This window comes from Anarhichas minor, unplaced genomic scaffold (genome assembly GCF_050575085.1).
Source record: "Anarhichas minor isolate MPS153535 unplaced genomic scaffold, ASM5057508v1 ptg000029l, whole genome shotgun sequence".
NCBI classification, from domain to species: Eukaryota; Metazoa; Chordata; class Actinopteri; order Perciformes; family Anarhichadidae; genus Anarhichas; species Anarhichas minor.
In genome coordinates, this window is record NW_027466475.1 from 2,462,501 (window position 1) to 2,489,783 (window position 27,283).

A 27,283-nucleotide genomic window follows, 5' to 3' on the forward strand; every position below is an offset into this window, starting at 1 on the left:
GTGTGTGTGTGTGTGTGTGTGTGTGTGTGTGTGTGTGTGTGTGTGTGTGTGTGTGTGTGTGTGTGTGTGTGTGTGTGTGTGTGTGTGTGTGTGTGTGTGTGTGTGTGTGTGTGTGGCGCAGTCAGTTTCACTATGTTTGTGTGCGTGTTGTTTGTTTATTGTCCTGAGCTAATGTGTGTGTGCAAGTCTTTTTTTTGTCATTGTGTGTGTGTGTCTGTATGTTTCTTGGTGCTTCTGCAAGTGCAATGTTTTTTTATATAGTGTGTGGAGGTGTGAGAGCAGAGATGTGGTGTGTGTCGTGTCACCTCGCTCCGCTCTGCCTTCATGAGGACTTGTTGGATTTGCTGCTGACTAACTTATCAGCCGGCCTTCTCTTCTCCCCTAAAGGGAGACACTTAACATTCACAGGTCTACCTCTCAGATAGTTCTGAGCTGCTGGGAAGAGTGTGTGTGTGTGTGTGTGTGTGTGTGTGTGTGTGTGTGTGTGTGTGTGTGTGTGTGTGTGTGTGTGTGTGTGTGTGTGTGTGTGTGTGTGTGTGTGTGTGTGTGTGTGTGTGTGTGTGTGTAAGAGAGAGAGAGACGATCTGTTTGTCCGCATCTGTGTGTTTACATCTCTCAGGTGTGTTTGTGTGTCCACCTGTGTGTCTGTCTTTTTGTGTGTGTGTGTTCGCCGCCCATCTCCCCAGCTCTTATTTGGTGCTTGGTCAGGTCCATTGAGCGATGGTCGGCGTGCGAGTAATTGTTGATTTGGTTGGCCAGTCGATGACACACAGAGAGAGAGATGCACTGCGAGTCAGAAAACACACACACACACACATCACTAAGATACACCTACACTAACACACACACACACACACACACCTGCTGAGAAAAAGATACACCTGTAACGGACTCTCTCCTCTCAGTCTCCATCAGAGGAGATGGAGACTCCAGGTCGATGTGCGCTACGGCTAACTGGCTAACAATGCTAACAGCTTCTGTCTGAGCATATTAGCATAAAAAGATGTCAGCTGTCCAGTTGCATTGAGTAAACACAGACATACAGAATAGTCGGTATAATAATATAGTATATAAACATGATAGTTTAGATTGTGATGAGAGTTAAAAGCAGCAGACATTAAGTTTACTGCCTGCTGGGTTTAGCTGCTCGGTCCGGTCTCTGTTTGACGCTGCCGACCAGAACAACAGAGAAGAAGAAAAAGTTTGACTCATGACGTTTCATTCTGCATTCTTATTGCTGACTTGAGCTGCGTGACACTCAGACACATGAGAGGGAGGAAGTGCTTTGAGGTGGAAAGAGGGAGTCAGGAGGAGAGGATTCCTCTGAAATCAACTCTGAAGACGATATTCTTCAAAGGTTTTGTATCTTTTCTTATGACTTAGAAGATCTTATTTCAATCACCTATAGAAGTCACAGAGAGTTTAACATTTCATGATTATTTAAATGGAAAGAATATTCTTATAAAGTTACTTTTGCTGATCTCAACAATCAGCTTCAACTCCAATGGAGACTTTAACTGATATAGAGGTTTAGAGGCAGATGCAGAAATAGTTAAAAACCCACAGACTGTATAAGAAGTGGACGTAGTCATCGTGACGTCACACATCGAATTGTGGACTGATGTTATGAAGCCTCGAGTTCAGCGATTTTGCCGTCGCCATGTTGTTTTTTTGCAGCCAGTGAACAGGAAGTGACCATATCTGGACTGAGGAGGAGTGACGTAGAGACGCCGTCTGTTAGAGACCTGTCAATCACTGTGTAGCCCCGCCCTAAAGCATCCCCTGCATTATGGTCTGTTTGACTCTAAATGGACCATAATGTACTAAATGAACATCATGCTGTATTGAAGAAGACTTGAAACTAGGGGGGGGGGGGGGGGGGGGTCGCCCCCTGATGGTCAGTTGAGAGAATGCAGCTTTAACACATGAACATTGACTTCACTCTGCAGATGTTGCCGCCTGCAAAAACCCCATTAATATAAATACAGAACGGTCACGACTCTTAGTGGCCGACATCATTAAAGCTTCTGAGCTTCACAGTCCGGATTAAACAAAGAGAAGATGTTTCTCAAACATTGTGAAAGAAAAAAAAAAAAGGTTTTCTGAGTTTGATTTCACAGCTGTTGCAGAATAAATCAGTTATTGGGGGGGGGGGGGGGGTCCGGGCGTTGATGTCGTTTACGAGCTCGGTGATAACCCGCCTCCCTTGTACCTCCTTGGTGAGATGCCAGGCAGGAAAAATGCCATCTGTATGCCACACTCTCATCTCCACCGCCACAAAATTGATCCACTATGCCCTCTTTATCTGCTCACCGATTCACACCTATGTGTGCACGCAAAGCTGTGTCTTGACTGCCTTCGAGTGCCTGTTTGTGTGTGTGTGTTTGTGTGTGTGCGCGTGTGTTTGTGTTTTAAAGTGGACGCCCTCTCGCCATCTAAAAGGGATTTATGCATAGCCGGGTCCCAGAGTTTTCCCTGTTACGGTTTGATATGATAAGCTTTTTTATATGTTTAAAATCAATATGTAATCCTATGCAGGAGCTTATCCCTCTCCACACCCCCGACACACACACACACACACACACTTCCCATTTGTAAATCTATTTGGGCTTTGTAACACATCGGGGCGGCGCGCTACAGACCCTGATTGATTAGGTGCACTGTGGAATCCTATCACATGGGCGACTTTTGATGATGTCGCCAACTCTTTCAGGGTTGCTAGTTGACTGGAACCGCTGATAACAAGAAGCTTCGTTCCACGAGTTGTTGGAGTTTTTTGGGGGGAAATTTAGGAAAATTTTATAATTTATTTAGCAGTGTTTGTGCTGCTTCATTCAGGGGACACAAAGAGAGAAGATACAGTTCTTTAAGTGTCTCATGAACTAACTTGTGTCTCATTAAAGATTATAGCTGCAGCCACTATAAAATGAATCAACCGCTGTTTTTGATAATCAGTTTGTGTAATTCCTTTAGGAACAAAGGTCATAACTCTGGTTTCAGCTTCTTAACTGTGAATATTTGTGGTTTCTTTCCTCTGTGACAGTAAACTGAATATCGTCTCATTTTATAGACCAACAACTAATCGATTTATCGAGAAAACAGATTAATGGACAATGAAACTATTTGTTTGCTGCATTATGAAATATTTGAAGTTGTTGACTTTTAAACTTCAGTGTCCTGGGGTTAGACGGTAAAGTCGATGACATTCTGTATATTTCTTATTGTCAACTAATTCCATGAAAATAGTCTTTCGGTCTCTTTGGCTTCTGAAGACGTAAATCTTTAAAGTCGTGTCTCAAGATATTTCCTAAAGCATCGGACCTCTGTGGTGCACATGTGGTGCTCTGAGTATTTACAGCAGCAGGACGGTGAAAGTGGAATTAACTCAAAATGAAGGAACATTGATGCGTTTTAATAGTTTTTGGGCACTAAAGGAGCTCAGAGGAGGAAGATGATCAGGGTTTAGATGCACAGACGATACTTGTAAGTCGGAAAAATTCGATAAAAAAATATATAATCAGTCTCAATTAGATCAGATCCAGAGGAAATAGTTTTTACGTGACGTCACAGAGAATCAAATCTCCTGGTTGCTGTTGAGTTTTGAGTCTCTTCTCCTCTGGTGACACTTTCTGTCTCTTGACTCCACTTGGATGTCGGCCAAAACCAGCTTTTTGAGGCCTTTTCCCCCAAAGAACAAGAGGCGGAGAGGGCGAGAGAGAAAAGAGACGTTTTCAGTCCTAAACGTCCGGAGAACGTTTTTATGAAAGTCAAATCCTCTGATGTCACGTCGTCGTACTTTGTGTGTGTGTGTGTGTGTGTGATAGAGAGAGAGAGGGGGGGAGAGAGAGAGGGGCTTTGGACCAGTTTGCTCTCTTGAATAAATTTAGCGTTGGAGAAACCGGGTGGAGGAGGTTTGGGGGGGGGCAGGGTGTTCATGGGGATTTGAACCGGCGCATTCTTGTGTGCCTTGTGCAGACTCACATGGTTACCGTTGGCGTGCACGGCGAGGGTTATCTGAATACGCACCCACCATGTGAGTCCTCTCTCTGTCTCTCTCGCTCGCTCGCTCTCTCTCTCTCTCTCTGATGGGGGAGGCGGGGCTTAGGTGGAGGGAGGGTCTCTGAGTGGCTGCAGGCTGTTTTGTTTGTTCCCGGGTGTCTGGTTACCCAGCCTGCCCTGCTCTGGTGTTGCCTGGTCACGTCTCTCATCGGCTCTCTTTATTGTTTACCTTCCTAATGAGGGGGGCGGGACTCTGCGACGTGTGATTGACAGCAGTGTGCTTAGCTCTCTCCCCCGTAACCCTCACCCCTCCAGCAGGACTTTGGCTTTTTGGCTGAGATGTGCTCTGAAGGAGAAGGAGGGCAGGATCAAGAAGAAAGGTTTTGTTTTAACATACCTCTGTTTTTTTACTTGTGGGCCGGCCTTGTGGAGAAAGAGAGGATTGTGGGAAAGAGTGGAGTTATGGCGGATATGGATTCACATTCCTATCTCACAATCGTCTAACGATGATGACTCATCACACCTTAAACTAACCTTTAAAAGAGAAACAAAAGCACTCTTTAGATATTCAGGCTTATTAGGAGAGTCAATTTGCTTCCCTGAGAAGAAGGGGAAAAAAAGGAGGGAGGAAAGGAAGAGAGGAACCTAGAGAGCCAAATATTGGGTCTGTGTTCATTTCGCTCTGTGGTCGACTTCAAAGGGCCGAGCGGGGCCCAATGAAGAGAGAGCAGACCTTTCAGGACAAACACACTGGGCCCAGCGTGACACACACACACACACACTGCTGCAATTTTACTCAATGAGGAGGGGGGGTATTTATTTTGAATAAAGCCACACTTATTTTGGGAGTGACATTTTACAACATTCCTTTTATTGTCGAATCAATCGGCGGTTAAATATTGATAGAGGGGAGAAGTTGCTCTCATAAGTTGTCTCCGCTGTGTTTGAATCCTCTCGGATGAAGTGTGTGTTTTTATTATTATAATAAACGATTCTCACACTGAGCTGAGGAGTAGCTCCAGTTTCACACTTAAAATGATGCTACGCTACGTTTCTTTTGTGCCGCCGCTAATTCATGTGGAAGTCTTGTTTTTCTTGCTAAGTAGATGCTGTGTTGTTGTTTAATGTGAACAGAAAGGAGGTAAACAAACTGACTAATTGTGATGTAGTTGTGATGTGTGTGTGTGTGTGTGTGGGGGGGGGGGGTGTTTGGCGGTGAGGAAGGGGGGAGTGCCGCCCTGGTGTTTCGGTGAATGTGGAGCCAAGGGCGCCAGGCGGATATTTGAGCCCCAGGGGGAGTGAAGCGCTCCCCTCCAGGGAGAGGCTGAGGGGATTTGGTTCGGGGTCCCACCTGGACCCTGTGGGGCCCTGTGGGGCCTCTTCCTGCAAAGACCCCGGAGAACTGAGGGAGACGGGACTCGGGGGGGCTCACCTGTTTGTTTGTTTGTTTGTTTGTTTAGCTGTTTGGCTTTTCGATGTTTGTATTTATTTAGATGTTTCCGTGAGAGATGAAGAGTTTAAATCTTAAACTAAATGAAAAACAAACAAAGTTTCAATCTTAAGATGATTTTTACTGAACTTAAACCTCAGAAATGGACCCAAAAACTTTTCAAACTCACTGGGCTAAAATACAAATGAATAGAAAGAAATTATTTTTAAACAGAAACCTAATTCATCTGCTTTTTAAATGATGATGGAGGACTCTAATACGAGCAGCATTTTCCCATGAGAACGAGACTCCTCAAAGCAAACAACAATATCCTTAAAGTGTGTTTGCTCGAGTCAACACATCCTCACTGTGCGCACACACACACACACACACACACACACACACACACACACAACCTGCCGGTGTGTGTTTACACGTGGTATCACACACTCGTCCACACGTGGAACTGGTCTGGTCTCCACAGTCCAGCAGGTTAATAACCAAAGTGTCCAAGCAGATCGTCAGCGTTGAAGCTCTGTAGTCCTTCAAAGTGAAGCCACGTCCAGAAAAACACTGTTTGAGTAGAGGAGCTCAGGAGGAACGTTTCTATTCCTGGAGGACCCGAGGTGACGATTCGTAGAAATGTTCTTTTACGTTCATCTTGAACTCATCGGTCACGAGTTCCAAACAAATTCACCTCTTCATCCATGTGACAAAGTGTTTACTGTGTCTCTCGTGGTGTCGTTGCAGACTGGCAGAAGACGGAGGCCCAGAAGAGACGAGAGCAGCTGCTGCTGGATGAGCTGGTCATACTGGTCAACAAACGGGACGCGCTGGTCAGAGACCTGGACGCCCAGGAGAAACAGTAAGTTACCCACAATCCTCCGACACGGTACGACTCTAACATCCAACGAACCCCCTGTGGGGAGTGGAGCGAGACAGCGTCTGCTGCCTATCTTTACATTTCCAGAAGGTTCCCCAGAAACCGTAGTTAAACAGTAGTTGCGTTCGTGCGGCAGAGGCACACCTGCATTAAGGCGGGATCTCTTCCAGATTGGCCAACAGGGTGCCAGGTACAGTGGCACCGACTGTGTTACCTGTGTGTGTGTGTGTGTGTGTGTGTGTGTGTGTGTGTGTGTGCGTGTGCACCTCCTCCTTCTCCCCGCTTTCTCCCCCATCCGACCACATCTGACCTCTTCACCTTTGCCCTCCTCAGGGCCGAGGAGGAGGACGAGCACCTGGAGAGGACGCTGGAGCAGAACAAAGGAAAGATGGCCAAGAAAGAGGAGAAGTGTGTGCTTCAATGATTGTCACTTCAGAAACACAAAAACACAACCAACAAATGTAGCCGATAAAAGAAATGTATCTCATTATTATGATGATTATGATCATTTCCTAAACGTTTGAATCACGATTCCAGTTGTTTTGTTTTGGTCAAATTAACCGCAGAGACCTGGCAGATTTAAGAGGCCCTGCGATGCCTTCGCACCAACTTTATACTGACTCAAACTGACCCACTCACACACAATGTTTTTTATTTTTATTATCCTGCTTTTACTTTTACGGTACGTGTCTGTAATATAAATACCTGTGAGACGAGAGCAGTGCTACAATAAACCCGTGTGATATTTTTGCATGAAGTGATGCAGCACAGCCCTCTCTGTCTGAATGTGGAGACCAGTGGGTTTGAGGTACAGCACAACTGGGTTTAATGGGGTGGGGGGGTGACGTTGCAGTTAAAAGGAGAAGAAAAAAGAGTCGTTATGATATCAGTCTTTTCAAGCTACTTCGTTACTTGACTGTATCTTTTTAATTATTTAATTTCAGTGTTTTTACTTGTAAAATATCTTAAAGGGGGGGGGGGGGGGGCGCATTCATAAATCTTGCTTTTTTTATTGTCTTGGCTTGAAAGCAGTTTACCAAAAGAAAGAACATGTTTAAAAATTAAATCTCATGTTGTATATTTTCATCACTGCTCTGATTAATAACTTCAAAAAATCCTCTTTTTTTTCTTTTTTTGTCAGGATTCATGCAGTCAAAAAAAAAATCTATATATATTATTTATTGCCGTTTGTCCTTTTTAAGCTGCTTGTAAGTGAACCTACCATCACGTCTCATGTGCATTTTGCTCAACAACTTTTTGGTTTGTATTTATTGTATTCGGAAGAAGAGAAATATGCTTTCCACGTGCATCGCTTACAGCTCCACATCTGGTGCAGCTGTCCTTTACGTGTTGAACATCTGTTTATTTATTCCAGTGTCATAACCCAAGTCTTCAATAATAAAGTCCTTATGATTTCATACTCCACATAGGCGCGTGTGGCCTGTTTGTAACCCGGGATTTATTTTTAAAGCTGCAGGTTTTTAAATAGTTTTAATATTTCATCGCTGGATTTTATTATTATAGTTGCAAATCTAAAATCCAAATACCTTTTACCTTTCTTTCTTTTTTGCACATGAAATGCACGCACGCCTTTGCACATAAGTGGCCCTATCACTTGTTTAGCGCTGCTTATTATTGGCGCTCCGTTCAATTCCCCCGCGACTTGTGCGTGTTTATAAATTAAAATTGGCGTTTCTTTTTTGTTTTGTTTGAGGTCGGTGCTGAGCAGGTTCCTCTGAGGAAGATTAGAGAAATCACTTTGTACCGAGCAGATGTTTTTTTTCTTCTTCCCCCTCTCTCTCTCTCTCTCTCTCTCTCTCTCTCTCTTTCTCTCTCTCTCTCTCTTCGGGCCGCTTCTGAGCGCGCTGGAGACGGGGGGCCGAGCTGGAGAGGCTCGGTCACCCGTAACCAGGAGCGGGATGGAGAGGGAAATAAAACAAAAAGTGTCATTTTTTTAGATGTAGAAAAATAATATTCCACCACCTTAAATGTCCCCTATTTCTTTCCCACTCGCACTACTTTTATGAATGTCAAACTGAAACAAAGAGAGAATAAATGTCCCTGAAATAAAACCTCCGCTCCGTCCCCTGCAGGCAGCCTCGCATCCCCGATTAAAGCCGGGAAATAGGTTGTGACAGCAGACGTCCTCCCCGGCCTTTCTCATACTCTCAAAATTAATTTGCTGATTCCTTTTCTTCTCTGCTTGGGACCCCGACCGTATACGTGTACTCTACGTCGTCGTCGTCGTCCCCCCCCCCCAGTCCCCCCGAGGTGCTTTTTTTTGTTTTTACTCCGTATTATGGCGCGTTTTTATCGCGCGGGTCTGTAATCTGGAGAAGAAAAGCAAAGAGCCCAAAACGGCTAAAGGACGTCGGTGCAGTCAGAGGGCTGCAGTGTGTGCGTGAGTGTGTGTATGTGTGTGTAGTTAAAATGATTCACAGCACCCGGCACTTCTGCGTGGATTTAAACGTGTTATATAAATAGTTTAAATAAGATTGTTGATTTGTTTTTTAAATTTTCATGCGCAAAACTTATTAACTTTACCTCCTAAAGTTTTGATGTTTGTTCCTCTTAACATCACTATTTAATCCATTTTTATATTAACCTCCTCTTAAACCACTGCGCGTCTAAAGAAAATTACTTAAAGTCGTAATTAAACTAACTATTTTATAATGATAAATCTATTTTTATTTAAAGATGTAGTTTATTTCTGGAGTGAATAAAGAGCAAAATGTCCCGTCTTACCTCCGCAGAGTCACTTGGGTGTCTTTAATGTTCCCGTTGAAGCAGAAGGAGTGAAAAAAAAAAGAAATTTTGAGTCATTTCCCTATTTTTCAGTGAATAAGAGCGACGCGCTGCGTAAAAGGCGGCGGCGCCTCCGCGCAGCTGAGGATCCTTCAGCCGAATGGATTATCTCCTGAGCTTTGATGTCTCCTGGCCTCACCTCACAGGTGCTGAGCGCCGCTCGGCCTCCGCGGTAACTTCCTTTTTCGTCCCAAAAAAAAAAAAAGAAACTGCACCTGAGGGAGCCCGGGTCTCCGCGTGCGGTGCCCGGGCTCCTATACAGCGCTGTGTTGTATGCATCATCGTTTTAATAAGCACCGACAACAGCCCCGCAGATCCCCGCTTCCAATCCTGCCGGCTGAAGGGACAAAACTTTTCCCCCTCCTCTCCTCTCCGCCTAATCCCAGGCTTTACCAGCTCAGCATTAAGAAAAATTCAACTGCAATTTGGGATTAGACAAAATACTCTTATTACAAAAGGTTGGTGCAACTTGATAACTTGATACTTGTTCAGGGGTTTATCTCGGGGTCTTACTCGCATCGAGAGAGGAGAGGGAAAAAACAAGAAATAGTGGAAATGTCAGAATAACCCGACTCATTGTGTTGTGAGGGCCATATTTGTTGAATGGCCTTTTTGCATAATTTAACACAGCCTGTGTGTGTGTGTGTGTGTGTGTGTGTGTGTGTGTGTGTGTGTGTGTGTGTGTGTGTGTGTGTGTGTGTGTGTGTGTGTGTGTGTGTGTGTGTGTGTGTGTGTGTGTGTGTGTGTGTGTGTGTGTGTGTGTGTGTGCGCGCGCAAAGGAGAGGAGGGTGATGGTATTTCGGTCAGACCCTCCACGGGCCCTCTGACTGCTCGGACTTCAGATGTGGAAATAAATAAATATAAAAAAGGTGCGTAAAAGTGTTTGACCTCCAGTCAGCAGCCGGGCAACACAAACTCCAAATGAACACTCCCTCCCCTCCCCAAAACACCCGTTCTTTTACGACACATTTATTCTCAGTACGTCACCTCTGTTCATGTTCTCACATCATTCGTAGATTTGGAAACACTCACTGTCGCCATCGGTCTGATTTGTACGTTTGATTTTGGCCTCCGTGCTTAAAAAGACATGGATGGACTATGTTCGTGTATATTAAGGTGCGTTCAGGTGCCCGTATGCTCCTCCGTGTTCCTGCCTGCAATAAGGAGCATCACTACAGGCCTCCAACATGACGTTGGTCGACTATTGGTGTCTAAGTTTCTCTGTCAAAGTGCTCTCGTCGATGTCTTTTAAGGCCTCCACTTTGATCCTCCTCTTCCTCACACACACACGCATGTAAAATGTCATTTCCATCCCTGCAGCTTCTCTCTCTGAACATTAGCTCGCTTTCAGCTCAGGCCTCATTTACAGAAGCTGATGTGTTTTTTTCTGCAGAGATCCACAAAGGATAACCGAGCTGAGCTGCGACCCTCACTTTGTTTTCTGTGTGATGGGTTAAAAAACACATTTAAAAAAGAAGAACCATCGGCGTATAAAGTGCAGGATGTGATTCAGTGACCGCAGCTTCTGCTGCTGATTTTTCTTCTTCGTTTTCCTCCGCAGTGAGTTTGAGGTCTATCCCTATTAAACTTTACGTCAACCATCCTCAAATGTAATTCTAAATGGGGATTAGACCTCATTAATATTCATGAGGACTGGTGTGTGTGGGGGGGGGGGGGGGGGGGGGGGGAGAGAGAGAGAGGAGGGGGTGTATCACAATAAAATCGAAATGGATAAATTTAACTTATTTTCTCATCACGGAGGAATAAACAGTAAAAAAATAAACAGCATTAATAGGAAGCTGAGGATTCTCTGCATTACATGAAATCTGTTTTCTGCTGTTGATTAAACTAAAATGCAGCTTTCTGTCAAACTAAGCACCCGTTTAAACCTTTACACCCTTAAAACAACCGTTTCTACTTTAATTTATTCCTCTTGAAACATTCACAATCGTGTATTTTTTTGTCCTTTGACTGATTTGATGTTTCTGAGGAAATGAAACGACAGGCAGCAAGAATACAGGTCGTTTCTTTAAAGTAAATACGTTTTAAATGGTGGGAAAGTACACCGCTTTAGTTCTTTGACAAGACTAGATGCTGCCATTGCATCCGCGTGCAAAAAAAAATAAAATTTGAAAATGTTTCTGTAAAATATCTTCTTAAATTTGGTTTCTTCTTGTACGCGCTTTGGCGCACACGCAGAGCGCAGACGCCGTTTCTCCTGCAGGCCTGTGAAACATTTCCATCTTTTTACAAACCTCTCTTTGGTTGGTCTGGTCTCGGGACCGGGACCGAGAGAGGAGGAGGGGGAGAGGGTAAGTGGGAGTGGGCTCTCCCGGCTGCCACCGCGGCGCCCTATAGGCCGCCCCCGCCGTCCGTCAGAGCGGGGACGCGCGCCGATTGGCTGCAGGAGGCGGATCCGCAGGTGTCCTCCGCTCATAGAGGCGCAGGGCGGAGAGAAGGTGATCAATCTCCATCCGTCTCCTAGAAATCACCTTAACACTCTGACAGACAACGACAAGCCCCCTGAAAGCAAATGAGTTTGATTTATTTGGCTGCAATAAAAATAAAAGAAGAGAGAAACACCCGGAACCGCACCGAGGACGCGGTGACGCCCCGCGCGCTGATAAACTGCGTGTTTTTCTCCGCGATGCCGCTCCGTTTGCACACTGTTGTTTGTTTTTGAGCAAGTCGGCCGTCGTCTGAGTTTTGTGCCCTGCAGACTTCCCACTGCTGGATACTTTACTGCTGCTCGCGTGTCGTGGCCCGAAGAGCTCGGGAGAAGAGAAGAGGCGGAAATAAACCAGGTACGGTTTCTCCAGTTTCACGCATTTAAAGTTGGTTGTTTTGTTACGTTTGTGCGCATTTTACTCACAATACTATTCGTCATTAACAGAAGCGGCTGAAGTGTAAAAAGTAATTAACGTTAACGTATTTTAACGTTAAACTCTGTCTGCCGCGAAGGTTTTCAATTTGCACCTCTGCACGTTTATTTAGCGGAGATATCAATTAATCCGCGCCGCGGAGGACTCCGACATGAACCGGGTAAATTAAGTCAACTTCCTCCGGAGTAGATCATTTTAATATTTCCATTCCAGTTCGTTCCTGCGAGTTTTTTATTTGAGAGCAATTGGCCATTAAAGCGTTTGAACCACTTAGTAGATAATTGGAGAGGCGTGTTTTTGGTTTTTGTTAATTTATTTAGCTGATAAGAGCTCCTCTGAAACGCTCTCTCCCCGGAGGTCTAATCTAAATTCTAATTGAGTTCATTTGCACCGAGATGTCGCCTTCTCTGCGGCCCTGCTGAGGGTTAGAAGCTGCTGGATACACGTTTGGTTGTTTGTGGTCAGTTACGAGCTCATTGTTAAAATAAATATCTTCTTCACAGCCACGCCGTTAATGCACGCGCTTTAAACTTGTTTTATTCCTCAGAAATTAAACAAATCAAACTGTGATCAGTTTCTCTTAAAGCTCCATGAGGAGGATCAGTGTTTCTGAATGTGGATGCAGCTTCATATTTAAGGTGAAGATAAATGTTGAATTAGTGGATTCAGATAAAATATTCTTATTTTCTGCAGTAAACTGAGGAAATGTTATTTGTTCCTAAAATAAGTATAAATCAGTCATATTTACTGAGAAACACAAACCAGCTTAAGTAAAAAGTAGGCCTTTATAATATATAACCACAGAATAAACATGCATTTTAAAAGCACGGACATGGATGACAACAATATTTGTGCTTCACAGAAAATATGATTTTTAATCGTGACGTGAAGAAACAATTTCTCTTTTTGGAGTTTGGTTCTGTTCCCCTGAACGTCCCAATAAAGGAGGGAGCTGACTGAATACAAGCGAGACTAAAGTTAATTCTTACCAACGAGTGAACTGAAGTCCTCGTGCAGATCTCAGGTGATTTTATTCTGTTGACGTGAGATCCACAGGAGCCTCGTGCTGCTCACAATACACGCAAAGTGTGACGACCCGAAACAAACACAACGAGCGACTTCAGACAAACACAGCTGTGATTTATATAGATTATAGAACCGCATCCATAATCCATCTTTATACGCGCGTGAGTGTGTGAGTGCAGGCCTACACACACACACACACTAAACACACATTTTACTCATAAGACTAAAAACTAATTCAAACACAAATGCAGCAAAAAAAGTGACGGAACAATAAATAATTCTGCGTTTTTTAGGAGCTAATTTAATTTATACACGTGAGCTCCTTTCAGCATTTTGCTTTCTGACTAAAGCGACACAAATATTTCATTGTTTAAGATCACACTGACATGATGCATTACATAATGGAGGCCAAATAAACTATTTAGGTTTAAGGATTTAAATTATGTAAAATAGTTAATTTTTTACAACATAGGGAAATGTATGATTACAGATAAACCCGTAATATTCTTTAGGAGGAGGAGCGCTGGTCAATCAAACATTAATGTAGATAAACATTCAATGTTTTCTACAACGCAATGATTTATTGACAGAAAACTCGCGTTAACTTTCATCAGTTTCACTCAGTTTTCATCTCATCAGAAGATTTAAATTAAAGCTGAACACGTGAGTTTAATCTGTTATTAACGTTGTTTCATTTTCCTCCGTGTTTTTCTAAGTAAATCCAATATTCCTGAAAGGATTTAATGTTCGTCTCCGCTCCTGAACCATCAGTTTATCTTCCGCTATAATTATGCGTTCATATCCTAATAAATAATAATAATGTAATCTATGGGGGCTTTATGAGAGTCAACCCGAACGATGCTTCAGTGGTTTCCTGCGTAAAGTCCCAGTTTGACTCACTGGTTCACCCGCCGAACATAAAACTATGAGAGATATTTGTAATTCATGGTATAACATTAACATGTTGGAGTTATTTCTAAATATCCCGCTGAGCATTTAGGATGAAATATGTGTTTTATGTTTTCTTCCTGAATCGTTGGTAATACCCCCGCCCCCCGTGTGCAGTGACTAGGATCGGCCCCCTGTCCCGTCAAGCTGCAGCATCGGGGGAAACCGAACCACTGGCCTGAGCTGGGTGGAGCAGTGACCGCCTGTAGCATGATGTCCTACCTCAAACAGCCCCCCTACGGCGTCAACGGCCTGGGGCTCAGCGGCGCTGCCATGGACCTGCTGCACCCCTCAGTGGGCTACCCATGTAGGAGACGCGCGCGCGCACACACACACACACACGTTAACACACATTTTACACGTGAATGCTCCCAGTTTGGACCAGTAAGAGCTCCAGATATCATGAAGAACATTACTAAAATATCTACAAATTAATAATATGTTTGGCTGTTAGGCCTCTAATAACAATAATAACAATAATAATAATAATAAGGACTTTGTTGTTATTGTTAATAACTATTATTCATATTATAATAACATATTATTGTGGTTCTGTGTAATGATAATAATAATAATGTTTGGATGTGTTTTAAAAAAGTTTACAGAAAGGAAACAAACAACCATGTAAAATAATAAATGTATATTTTTCTATGAATTATAATTTGGTATTATAGCTATAAAGTAATTACTCTAGTCTTCACATTAAGTGATTAAACTGTTTATCTTCTACTGGCATTAGGGAGCAGTTTAATTAAAAGGAAATATTAAATATGCTTTAAGTTCATTCTCTCTATCAATTTAAAAATAAAGGTTTAAATTGTCTCTACAGTAAAGAAACTATAGCAGAAATAAAATGTACTTTTTCTCGCTTAATAATGACGACAAAGTCGAATTAATGTTAAAGTCCTGCGTGTTTTTGAGGTGGTTTTATTAACGTTGTTTTATTTGTATCTATTATTTTTAGCCACTCCCAGGAAGCAGCGCCGGGAGCGGACCACCTTCACCCGCTCTCAGCTCGACATCCTGGAGTCTCTGTTCGGTAAGACCCGGTACCCGGACATCTTCATGCGCGAGGAGGTCGCTCTGAAGATCAACCTGCCGGAGTCCAGAGTGCAGGTGAGAAGTGACGCGTTTAAAAAAAACTCCCGCCGAAACCTCCATGTGGAAAAAAACATCCCACAAACGCACGTGGCCTCAGGGTTAACTCTGGAATAGATATTAACTTATGACGATAAATTATGTTATTAGGTAATATTTAAACGGGTTATTATTCTACAAAGACTCACTATTACATTACCACCGTGTCACCAGGTCATTATAATACAGAAACACTTAATGTCACCAAACAGAGGCTTTAAACTGAGCAGCTTGTGTTGCTCAAAATCAATTATTCGTGATTAATTAAAAGTGGGACAGTTCAAGAGTTATTTATGTGTTTACTCTCTTAGCGCAGTAATTAGTTTTAAACACACAGTTAAATGTTTTTAAATTGACCATCATGTGCTAATTAACGGCTAACTTAATGCTAGCTTGCTAACTGTTAGCTATCATCGATAAATCAGATCAGGATCAATATTTTTATGGTATTTATACCAATAAATGTGACTAAAGGGTACTTTATTGTGTAATATAACAGGATGATTATATAACAAATGTATGAGGAAAACAATGTGATGATTTTAGAGCTGCTAACGTAATGCTGCCACTCTGAATGGTATTAAAACATACAGACTGGTTTGTTTATACTGGTTATGTAACTGTAGGCAGTTTAACTGGGATGGTTGCCTTCAAGTGTCGTGGTTATTTATACAATCTCCTCTTTCTCTGTTCCTGTTTAACTCACATCACTGTTTAACCTCTTGATTCAATGAATGGATCCAGATTTAAATGTTCACATTGATGTAAACAAAGCGATTAGAAAAGCTTACTTTCAATCGAGTATTTCATAATTATTTGATGGAACCTAACTGAAGGCTGTAATATGATCTGAAATATGGGATCTGCTCTGAGGATGTTCAGAGTATTCAAGCAAATACTCTGCAAACAACTGGCTGCTGTACAACCATGTTGAACAAATACGACTCTTCAAAGGCTTTCGGGGGGAAAACCAAGGCAGGCCAGTTATTCTCAGAATGCGTGTGTGAAACAAAATGCTCTACATGATCCGGCCCTCTCGAGTTACCTCACTGTGTGGTGAAACCCAAGAGCCTGTTATCTTACAGCCGTCTACCAGCTATGAAATTAGACCCCGTGATGGTTGGTCTGAGCCAAAGGGGGCCGGGGGTGGAAATGAACCTCGATGGCTAATAACCCCTCAATTTTCCTCCATAATGTACTCCCAGCGTGGCCTGGTAGTATCTTCTTCTTCTTTTAAATGAAATGCTGAGGTTGTTTGTGTGCTCTCATGGGTTCTAGGTGTGGTTCAAGAACCGGAGGGCCAAGTGTCGCCAGCAGCAGCAGCAGAGCGGCAACAGCGCCAAAGCCCGGCCGCCCAAGAAGAAGTCGTCTCCGGCCCGGGAGAGCACGGGCTCCGAGAGCAGCGGTCAGTTCACGCCGCCGGCCGTCTCCAGCACCGGTTCCTCCTCGTCCTCATCCTCCTCCGCCAATCACACGGGCCCGGCAGCGGCGGCGGCACTCAGCAGCACCTCTACCTCCATTGGCACCATCTCCTCCATCTGGAGCCCCGCCATCTCCCCCGGAAACGCACCCGTTACCGCTGTGGCCCCGCTCCCGGAGCCCGGACCCGCCTCCAACGCCTCCTGTATGCAGCGTTCGATGGCGGGCTCCGCCGCCGCCGCCACCTCCTACCCGATGTCCTACAACCAGACGCCGGGCTACGGCCAGAGCTACCCGACACCGTCCGGCTCCTACTTCAGCGGCGTGGACTGCAGCTCCTACCTGGCCCCCATGCACTCCCACCACCACCCCCACCAGCTCAGCCCCATGGCGGCCTCCTCCATGTCGGGCCACCCGCACCACCACATCGGCCAGTCGTCGGGCCACCACCACCACCACCACCACCAGGCCTACGGCGGCTCCGGCCTGGCCTTCAACTCCTCCGACTGCCTGGATTACAAAGAGCAGACTGCAGCCTCCTCGTGGAAGCTCAACTTTAACACCACAGACTGCTTGGACTACAAAGACCAGGCCTCCTGGAGGTTCCAGGTCTTGTGATCAAGCTTTTTATCCCCCCACCCCTTCTCCCTGCTCGCCGGCTCCCCCTCTTCTTCTTCTTTCATTCCCCACATTAGCATATTGCTTGTTTTTTCAAAAGGCAAAAAGAGTTTATGAACCACAAGATCAGCAATCGGACTTTGTTTTTTTCCTCCCTCTCTCGTCCTCCACGTCTTTTAAAAAACATATTTAACAAAAACAGAAGAAGAGAAACAGATGAAGTTCTGAGAGGAGAGAACATCCGGAGCAGCTTCCTGACGATGAACGAGTTTTTAACGAAGCTCTCTGGAGGAATACGCTCCCTCTGCTGCACCTCTTTACCTCCGGACCCCCAAATCAAACCCTGTATAGTTTTTATTTCTCAAATTGGTTATTTTAGGATGACAGAGATTTTTAGTCAGCGACGTCGAGGAGCTGAAATATGTAAATATGTATTTGGGTCAGTTACATTGACCATGTTTTAGTTGGTGGGTTTTTTTGTTTTTTTTTCCGAATTTGAAAAATTGTTTATTACCACTTTGGGAGAAAAAAAAACAAAAGAAGAAAAAAAACAACGTGTATGTAAATCTTTCCAAAGAGAACAAATTGGCCATAAAGTTCAGCTTTTATATGTTTCACTCAGAAAAAATAAATGTTTTACAATTTGAAATGTCTTGAGGGGAAAAACTCTAAAACATAGATGCAGAACTCTTCTGGACGTTTGTCCAGTTTGTTTTCCAGATATTATTATTATTAATATTATTATTATTATTATTATTCTAACCTCTATACATTCTCAAAGCTGGCCTCCTCTCATTGGACATGTTTGAAACCGCAGCACTTGACTTGATATTTGGAGTCAGAGCGTTTTTATTTTTTCTGGAGAGGAAAAAAATGTGGATTAATATCTCCAGAAATGACAGTAAGATGTTGAATGTATCTTTAAGGAGAAACCACCCTCACATACATGTTCATCCAATAAAGATCCGTTCAGTCATCTCGGTCCTCCGCACTGGATTCTGTCTCACTTCCGTCCAACAACGAGTCAAGTTTTACTTTATTTTATTCCAGAACATAAGAAGATTCCTGTTTTCTCTCGTTTTGAATTAGTCACACTTTTATTTAAAAGCTTGTTGATTTATTTGTATTTCCTCCTAATTATAACGGGGTAAATGCAAATGAGTCCATAATTAATACGAGGGGCCTCGCGCATCCCCGTGTCTTAATCCTCTCTGTCTTAAATTGAAACACGAACGTCTCCCCTCGCTTCAGGGAGACCAAGTGTCTGTTTCTCTTTTCTTTTTTTTTTAAACTGCAGCGTTAAAAAAAGGCCCTAAATATTGAGCCGCGAGACATTTGATCGAGGCGTAATTGAATGCAGCGCGTGATAATTACTCCCGCGCCCTCAGTTGGTTTTCTCCAAAATAACCTGCAGGAATTCTAACCGCCTCTGATGCGTAATTGCGAAGGTGGGGCAGGTTAGGGGGTCAGGTGCGCGCGCGTGTGTGTGTGATGCTTGCAGGCATACACGCATTATAAAAGAGGAGGAGGGGGGGGGGGGGTCACTAAAAGAAAACATCGCGTCAGTTCTCTGGCGAGGTTGTTTCTGGAGGAAAACATCGCTTCATGCAAATTAATTTCCCCCAATATTTAAAACAATCAACGTCCTTGTGTGAATAACTTAACCCCAAAACAGCAACGTTTGTGTTAATTATGAACTTTTTAATTAATTTAACTTTTTAGTGTCCAGTCACGAGGATGTTTGAGGGCTGTAACTATCGATTACTTTTATTAAAAGCTTAGTTTGACACATTTATTAAAACAATAAATCCATTAATCGAGATCATGAAGTGAAGATGTTTATCACAATTAAAGCTCAGTCACAACCCGAAATATCCACTAACACACAAAGAGAAGCAACTACTGGACATCAATCATTATTTTAAAATAGCTCTCTGTCTCTCTCTCTTTTCTCTCCCCCCCCCCCCCCCCCTCTTTATGTAAATGAAGGTCGCAGCTGAATAAATATCTGCCGATCAGAACGTTAAACATGTTTGCGCCAAGACGCGCAAACAGCGCAGCGAGTGTCCACGAACAGCGGCGGATTTGTTCGGATTTGCATCAAACAAACATTCGCGACCAAATCTTGTGTTTTTTTTTTTATTCAAAGAGGGTTTGAGAGAGAGACACGAGACAGCTGCTCACCTTCAAACGGTGGAAACGTATTGAATGTTTATTATTGAATGTTTATTATTGAATGTGTCCTCTGAAGGAGAGCAGCTGAGGGCCGAGATGGCGCAACGAGCAGGAGAAGTTTCTCTGCAGCATCCAATAAATAAATAAACAACAAAATGTTAATACAAGTAGAATAAAACATGAAATATAACTTATATGATTATTGTTTACCAGCTGCTAAATGAAGCTAAAAGTAAAACAGTGTCACGTGATGTTTGAAAAAAAAGAGAAAATTATATTTCAAATGGCTTTGAACGCATGAGCGACTCGTTTCATTTCATTCTCTGGAGTTCCTGCAGCTGTTTGTGCAGAAACTGTTTCTTGTATTTAAAGCGTTTGTCATTAAACGAGAGAGAGACTGTTTCATTCTCACTTCAGTTCACTTCTGTTTTCAGCTGCTGGTTGAATTTACTGTTTTAGAGACAAAAACATAGAGAATATTTTTCACTTAAAGTCAAACTGAGATGCTTTAAAATGCAGAAAGATGCAAACATGTTAATTAGTTTAAGTTTATAGAAGAAAACCACCAACACTTAAAATGTATTTTCTTCTTCTACTTGATGCTTTTTTATGTCTATGTGGAGACAGTAGTTTAAACTAGAATCATTAAGAGATTAATGTTGAATTGTTACAGTGCAGATGTGTTGGTTCACTGTAAACGACTCAAACACACATCAGGTGGATTTACCTTTCAGGACAAGTCGCACTTCAATGTATTCAAATATAAAAACATCTTAGAAATAATCATCAACCTTCTCTCCAGATTATAATAAACTTTTTTATCAACTAAAGAACAAATCAGTTTGTTTTCTCCTAAACTTTCTTTAAATGTAACATTCATCAGATTTTTCTACGTTTCCTCGTCCGACAAACAAAAGTAGAAAAAGACGAATACAAACGATATCATCTCATAATCTATAATCAAATAGTTCCTCTCTTTGTTTAACACCTTTGCGTATTTTTAGAGATGCAAATTCTTGGAGTTCTTTGAGAAGATTTTAGATGAACACAGAGTTCTACCAGTTTCATTTTGAGGTCAAATATATTTTAAATAGTTTCTCACCCAAAAAATGACATGTCATCAGTTCTTTAGTGTACGCAGGTTATTGGACCAGTTCATCACTGTGTGTGTGTGTGTGTGTGTGTGTGTGTGTGTGCGCGTGCGCGCGCGCGCGCGCGTTCAGTAGGCCGATCGATCGCACCGCGTCGCCCGTTGTCAGCCTGTGTGTGTGTGTGTGTGTGTGCGTGCGCGTGTGTGTGTGTGGTTTGTGAGGCCTCGATAAAGTTGAGGTCGGAAGGACCAGCAGATGTTCTGATAGCAGCTCGGCATGCTGGGACTGTTTTCTTCTGTTTCCATGCAGGACAGGAAGGAGAAAAACAACAAAACCGGTCTCTGATTGGCTGTCGACTGTCGCCAGACTTTGGCTTCGCCGTGTGTTCATAGGCCGAGTAGTGAGAGGTGATACAGAGGAGGATTGTGTTTACCTGGGAGGTTAATCAGGGGTCAACTGTACACCTGATGTGGGCGGAGTCTAAGGCCTCCGTCTCCGGTTTCTCTGTCAGAAAAAAAGGGTTTATTTTGTTTTGTTTAACGTCAAGTCTGGGCAACGTGAAGCCGGTATAGCTGCAGTGGATTTTCTCGTCTCCTGGTTTGACATGCAGGTAAATAAAGACACCTTGAATCCGCCGTCCAAACTCACAGAAGGTGAGAGTCCCGGTGGTTCCTGTGAGGAGTCCAGGTGGAAAGCAGCTTAGTCATCCCGACACGAGGCACTGAGAGCGTTGGTGAGATTCCCGGTGGGTTTAACATACTTTAGATTTAAGTTGGACACAGTCGGGACAACGTCGAGCCTCTTTCATTTATCTTCTGGAGGGAAACTCCTCCCTCCACAGGAGAGGAATTGCAGGAGGATTTAGTCCTTTGGTCACCTGACTTCAAGTGGTTTTGGGAGGTTCTTCTAAAAGCTTTAGGAAATAGATGTCAAATTTAACAAAAACACCTTTCAGCCAGAGGACCACTGTTTGTTCCCCGTGTGAAACGAGAAGCCAACGTTGATTATTTCTCACATAACTTACGGATGTAACGGTACTTATGTAGTTATTTAAACTCAAACGACTATGTTTTCCTAAACCTAACTAACTATTTCACGATCTTTTCTTAAACATAACTACATATTTCACCATCTTTTCCTTAAACCTAGATCGCTCCGTTAGCGCTGTTAGCATAATTAGCTATGAGCCACCAACTCAGTCGTCGCCATGTTGAGAGCCATTGAGAGGCAATCAAAATGCTCCCAATCAAATTTGATTTATTTTTAAGTAAAAAAATCAAATGTGAAAATGCTTGTTCTCATTTGAACATTATAGTAAATTGAATATTTTTTGTGGATTTGGATAAAACAAGACATTTGATTAGATCTTGGAAATCTGAAATGTTGTGATTGGCATCTTAAATGGGCCGAATGATTGATTAGGTTTCAGCCTCAATGACAACGTAATGTTTAAAGTTGAGCTGGTGCATTGTTTAGCCTGTTAGCATGCTAATTAGCACTGAACACAAAGTACAGCTGACGTCATTATCGATCAGTAAATTGAAGGATTTCCTTCTCTTTTGAAGTAGTTGATGGGAAACCAGACAAGAGTTGACCAGTGGAAGCAGTTCTTCTTCTTCGGTCTTCTCGACTTCCTTCATATCCTGAACCGGTTGCGTCAGAGAAAGTAGGGCCGGAGCAGAGAGGCATTTAAAGGAGGACTCGTGTTATCTCATCTGGAAACGATGCGGCAGCATTCAACCCTCGTCCCGAGTCACAACTTGTCTTTTTCCCCTGAAGCCCTTGGGAAAGCTCAATGGAGGCTTGTTGGGCCTGCAGGCTTCAGTGTTTCCCACCGACGTCGTCTCCGTGTGTCAACAGATCGCCGTCTGACCAGTCGGTCACGTTTCCTCCTTTTAGTTTGTTCTAAACCGACAATTCTCTCCACTGGCAACTCTGAAGCACCCGAAACGTATCGATACACATTATTATTGATATAAATCTAAACCTTATTCTTGACATTTGACCCCGTAAAAAACACAGATATTTGCCTCTGAAGGAATCTGAAAAGATATTTTGTGTCAAAATCGTAAAAAATGACCATTTTATCCCCCTTTAGATATTTTTTTAGCAGATTTCTGAAATTTAAGATTAAAATCATATTAAAAAAGCAAAGTAACAGCAACGTTAAGTGTTTTAGCTGTTAAAAGGTTCCGGGGTCTCCTGGTCTCAACAGAACATTATATTGATGACATTTGACCAAAAGTTGAAGATTTATCTAAACTTTAATCTCTGCAGAGTCTCTCCGACCTCAATCTGAGCTCGTTTTAATCACAGACTATCACATTATGAGGCCTTTTAGTCTCACAGGCACAAACAGATATTCAATACAGATATGTTGCACCATAATTAAGTAGATCTCATTCACTGAGTTGAGAACTAAGAAAACTCGACTCTTCTGTAATCTGAATAAGATCTTTTCACTCAGTGGAGAGTGATTTAGTCTCTGTGACGTCTTTAATTGTCCTGACATTTTCGTCTATAATATTTTGGGGGATCTTGTGAAACAAACCTATAAAACATAGATCACCTCCCTGAGGGGAGACTTGATCAGTCTAATCAGAGCCATCATTAGCTGTGATGAGGCCTCCGCAGAATCACTGCGCAGCTGCTGTACAGAGGAGAGAATTAAAAAACACAGATAACCTGGATAATAGCACGTGCCGGAGGCTTGACTCATTTCCAAATGTTAACGAGGCCGTTTCACAGCTCCAGCACGCGCTGCAGTATGTTAATACCACTAATAAGCCTATCTCTGCGAGTCATCTCGGAAGGCAAAGATTTGAGCAGAATAAAGCTGCGGGGCCACATTTTAAATGAAGCATAACTATTTATGATTTTTACAAAGCTGACATAATTGCTTAAAGGGTAACTGAGGAGAGGTCTCGTACTTTGTTGTATTATGAAAGAGCAGATTTCACTGTTTGCATGTCAAAAAGGTTCCTGAGAGATGGGAGGAGCTCGTGCTCGCCTGTTAAGCAATTTTGCAGCTTTTTATTGGAGCTGTCAAGTCAGACAATCAGCAGATAATGCGGCCTTGTTTTTAAATTATAACACGTGTCAAGAGACGCACTGAAGGCACCGACAGATGCCACTTATCTCCGGCGGCCTCTGCAGTGTGACTGTATCATCGGAGGGGAAATATAACAAGCTGATGTTTACATAAGAGAAGTATTAGTATCAGTCACAAATGTAATTCCTTTCACCTCTCCCTCTCGCGGAGGATCGACTCCCCAAAAACATACAATGATTTGTTAAAGCTAACAAAAAAAAAAAAAGAGCAGAAAAGCATCCTCGCTGATCTTCTGTCCATTTCTCAACATCGCTTCTTGTTTTTTTATTTTTATTTTTTTGGGTGGAAATCCTCTTAGAATGCAAAGTAAATAGATTACGATACAGTGAGGGATTAGGGCTCGCGCGGCGCTGTCAGATTAGTCGGTGAGCGCCGCGCGCCGACAGCTCTGACACGGACATGGCTGCTGTTCAGGAAAGGGGCTCCGCGCGACGCTTTAAAGACGCTGGTTGGCTCCTGTTCATGAATAAAACTGTGGCCCATAATCTTGGGCCGACACTCTCTCACACACACACACACACACACACACACACACACACACACACACTCAGACTCAGACTCAGACGAACCTGCAACATTCAATATCAGAGGTGATGGAAGTATAATACAAGTCTTTTATTTTTTCAGGCTGATTAATGAAAAGGTTTAAAACGTTTTCAGGCGTAACCATTTCTCTTTCAAGGTTCATTTGGTGAAGACATCACTAAGACAGAAAATAACCTGAATTCACCTCCAAATGTCACAGTTCAGATCCTTTTTTTAAAAGTTAAAATTGTACAACTTACTAACAAAAGTGCTAATACAAAACTAATGTGTTTACGTAAAACACTCATGTATTGTATTCCTCTTTTATCAGATATCAGTCAACTGCTGTTCTGTACAAGCCTCTATCCAGGTATTATTACAGGTGAGTCCTCCGCATATAGTTGGTTTCTTCAAACCATTCCTAGATGAACGACATGAAGCAACCCGAGGTCTCCACCATCCTGAGAGAGAAAGAAAGAGAGAAAGAAAGAGTAAAGTTAGTTTTATAAATCTGAATTAACCGTGTTTACATATGAAGACAGCTGATTATCAGCACGTGTTCGGCTCTTGTGATCTGAACTTGTGCTTCACGGATCATTTTACCGTTAAGTGCACCGAGAACTCCGAATTCACCTGTTGATCTGAATCTGTACCGTGCTACTCTGTCCTTTTTATTCTACAGTCACACATCTGACCGACAGGAAAGACAGAATGTTAACATTAGGGTCCGATGTTTAAGTCTTGAAGCCTTATGCCCCATTCATTCTTTAAGTAAAATTAAATTTAGTACGAAGTTTAAAAAAAAGTCAGTATAGCATGTCGAACAAAGTCACGGTATAGCATGTCGAACAAAGTCACGGTATAGCATGTCGAACAAAGTCACGGTATAGCATGTTGTTTGACAAAAACATGATAGTTTTCCTCACATATTGTCTGCAGAGGACAGAAAGTGATAAAACTAGTCAAATTGTTTATGTTTGTCGTCGTTGTTTAGCTCCTTCATGTCCATTATTTCCACACACACTACCGACGATCCTCAAATACAACAATATGTTTCAGGTCATAGTGGTGATGGTGATGTACTTTACTACTTTATATTGAGAGTTGTTTCTGATTTTATGACCCACTCATGTCTGTAAATAAGGAGGACAAAATAATAGAAACACCCCTTGATATAATGTCGTACAGTCCAACACTAAAGTTCTTAATTAAATAAGAAAAGTACTTTTCATTTATCAAGTATTTAATTCACACAGCATTACACAAAGCTAGGCTTTACCATGTGGGTATTTCATATAAACTATGTATTAAACTACCAGAAAAACATGCTAAATTGTGATATATAGTGTTATCGAGATGTGAAATTAACAATATTATGATAGAAGATTAAAGCCGTTAAACACCATAGTAATAAACACCTAAAGGCGCTGTTATATTTGCTTATAACTACATTATAAATGTATATTTTGTGCTTAAAGACGAAGGAGGTGATGTAAAAGTAAAGTGTTAACATATACGTAATTTTGTGTGGCGCAATATTTTATTGTTGGGAACTACTGTACTGTAGTAGACTGACATTACACAACATACTATGTTATGATTCCATAATACTTTTCACAGCCTTGTGACTTTATAAATGAAGTTCTGGTCAATCGACTCACATTCCCGACGTCTCCGTCAGCGTCGCTGCTTCCTGCAGAACAAAATGAAAACGACAAGATGTTGAAGGATGTCAGACGTTTCCCGTCGCACACCAGCCGTGACACTTTAAACAAGTACGACAACCAAAACATTAGACATGCATAATCACACACACAGCAGCCCTGCAGCGCGCACACACACACGCACACACACACGCACAGCTGAATGTCTGAACAGGTTACATGCTCACTCAGTAGGTCGGACGTGTCTCCTTTTTTTTTTTTTTAAACAACGGTTTACGTTCTTAACGAACATAAACCGTTGTCACTCACAGCGATCTCTCCCGCTCTGAGCCTTGTGTTAATGAGGTGATGATTGACATTAAAACCCCGGCGTGCCTCATACACATATTCTAAACGCTGATGCAGATTACCTTCCAATAGCCTACAGTCCGGATTATCAAATGACGGAGAGATTTTGATAGCGAGACAATTAGCTAATCACCCGGAAAAATGGAATTATTAAAAATGGAGAGAGAGCGGGAAGGAGGAGATGAGGAAGTGAAGAAGAGGAGGAGGAGATGAGGAAGTGAAGAAGAGGAGGTTTTTTCTAAATGACCAGTTAGTCGTGTCAGACGTGTGAGACTGAGGAGAGGAGGGCACTCGGTCTACGTTGAGAGTTTTAAAGACGTGGCCCTGAAACCGACGTGTTGAACGTGATGAGGTTTCATTTAACGGGCTGACTCTCACCCTCAGCTGTTGCTGATGACTCGTTGTTATTAAGAGCGATGTTGTTTAAAGTCATCAGGAAATAAAGTGTCGATGTTTCCGTAATTCAATGTAACGCTTTAAAGAGGGTGTGGCAGCAGCGGTTTGTCGTAAATTTGTCTCACAAAGATCAAAGTTTTTTCATTTTCAAACTTGTAGTTTTTAGACCCAACTGACTCAAGTGACATCACTCGAGGACATGTTTATCAGACTTCCCTCTGGAGCCACAAAAGGCTCGTAAACAAACTCACTAATCAACGTGACAGCTGATGTTTCAGCTCAATATTTATACTTCATGAACAAACATTTCTCTTGTTAATCAGATCTCAAGCTGCAACAGACAGACAGACAGACAGACAGACAGACAGACAGACAGACCTGTTTGTCTCAGCGTCCTGAACACGTCTGCGCTCACAGTCACATGACCGCTCTCTGCCTGTGGTCTCCTCTGATTGGCTCTCCCATCAGCACTGAGGAACAAAGAGTTAAAATACATCCATGAAACACAGCACAGAAATGTTGTCTAACTCTTTTGATCCACTAACTTTCCCTCAATCTACCTCCCTCAGTTTTTACTTCATTTCCTGCAATTTCTCAAAACCAAAGGAAAAAAAGAAGTTTCCCTTTAAGTAAAAGTGAAAGGTAAGCACGTCAGTCAAGACCCACAATGCATCATTTCCTCCACAGAAGTCCGCTGTTAGTGCCGCGTGTGAAACAAGAAGTCATCGTCAATGTATTTGTCTTGTAGCTACAGTACTTGAGCAGCGCCACTAACTAAGTATTCTTGTTGCCTAAACCTAACTCAGTTGTTTTCTGTGAAGACAGA

At 42.7% G+C, this 27,283-nt stretch overlaps 3 protein-coding genes across 10 annotated transcripts in view; 2 read left to right on the top strand and 1 right to left on the bottom strand.

Annotated features, from left to right (window-relative positions):
• ehbp1 (EH domain binding protein 1) overlaps positions 1 to 7,736 on the top strand; it is a 133,322-nt gene extending 125,586 nt beyond the window's left edge. For all 8 annotated transcript variants that reach the window (XM_076104157.1, XM_076104148.1, XM_076104149.1 and 5 more), the window contains 2 exons: positions 6,179 to 6,293; positions 6,645 to 7,736. In XM_076104157.1, the coding sequence (XP_075960272.1) occupies positions 6,179 to 6,293; positions 6,645 to 6,735 (206 nt within the window). In that variant the 3' untranslated portion in view covers positions 6,736 to 7,736. The remainder of the gene's footprint in view (positions 1 to 6,178; positions 6,294 to 6,644) is intronic.
• A 3,117-nt stretch (positions 7,737 to 10,853) lies between these two features.
• Positions 10,854 to 18,137, top strand: LOC142964081 (homeobox protein OTX1 B-like). Its single transcript, XM_076104207.1, has 4 exons — positions 10,854 to 11,920; positions 14,090 to 14,279; positions 14,937 to 15,088; positions 16,388 to 18,137. Exons 2-4 carry the CDS (start codon positions 14,183 to 14,185, stop codon positions 17,144 to 17,146), a joined length of 1,008 nt encoding a protein of 335 aa, XP_075960322.1. The 5' UTR covers positions 10,854 to 11,920; positions 14,090 to 14,182; the 3' UTR covers positions 17,147 to 18,137.
• Positions 18,138 to 24,137: 6,000 nt separating this feature from the next.
• wdpcp (WD repeat containing planar cell polarity effector) overlaps positions 24,138 to 27,283 on the bottom strand; it is a 55,621-nt gene continuing 52,475 nt past the window's right edge. The window contains exons 15-17 of the mRNA XM_076104190.1: positions 26,836 to 26,927; positions 25,711 to 25,742; positions 24,138 to 24,510 (exon numbers count right to left, since the gene is read on the bottom strand). Of these exons, the coding sequence (XP_075960305.1) occupies positions 24,460 to 24,510; positions 25,711 to 25,742; positions 26,836 to 26,927 (175 nt within the window). The 3' untranslated portion in view covers positions 24,138 to 24,459. The remainder of the gene's footprint in view (positions 24,511 to 25,710; positions 25,743 to 26,835; positions 26,928 to 27,283) is intronic.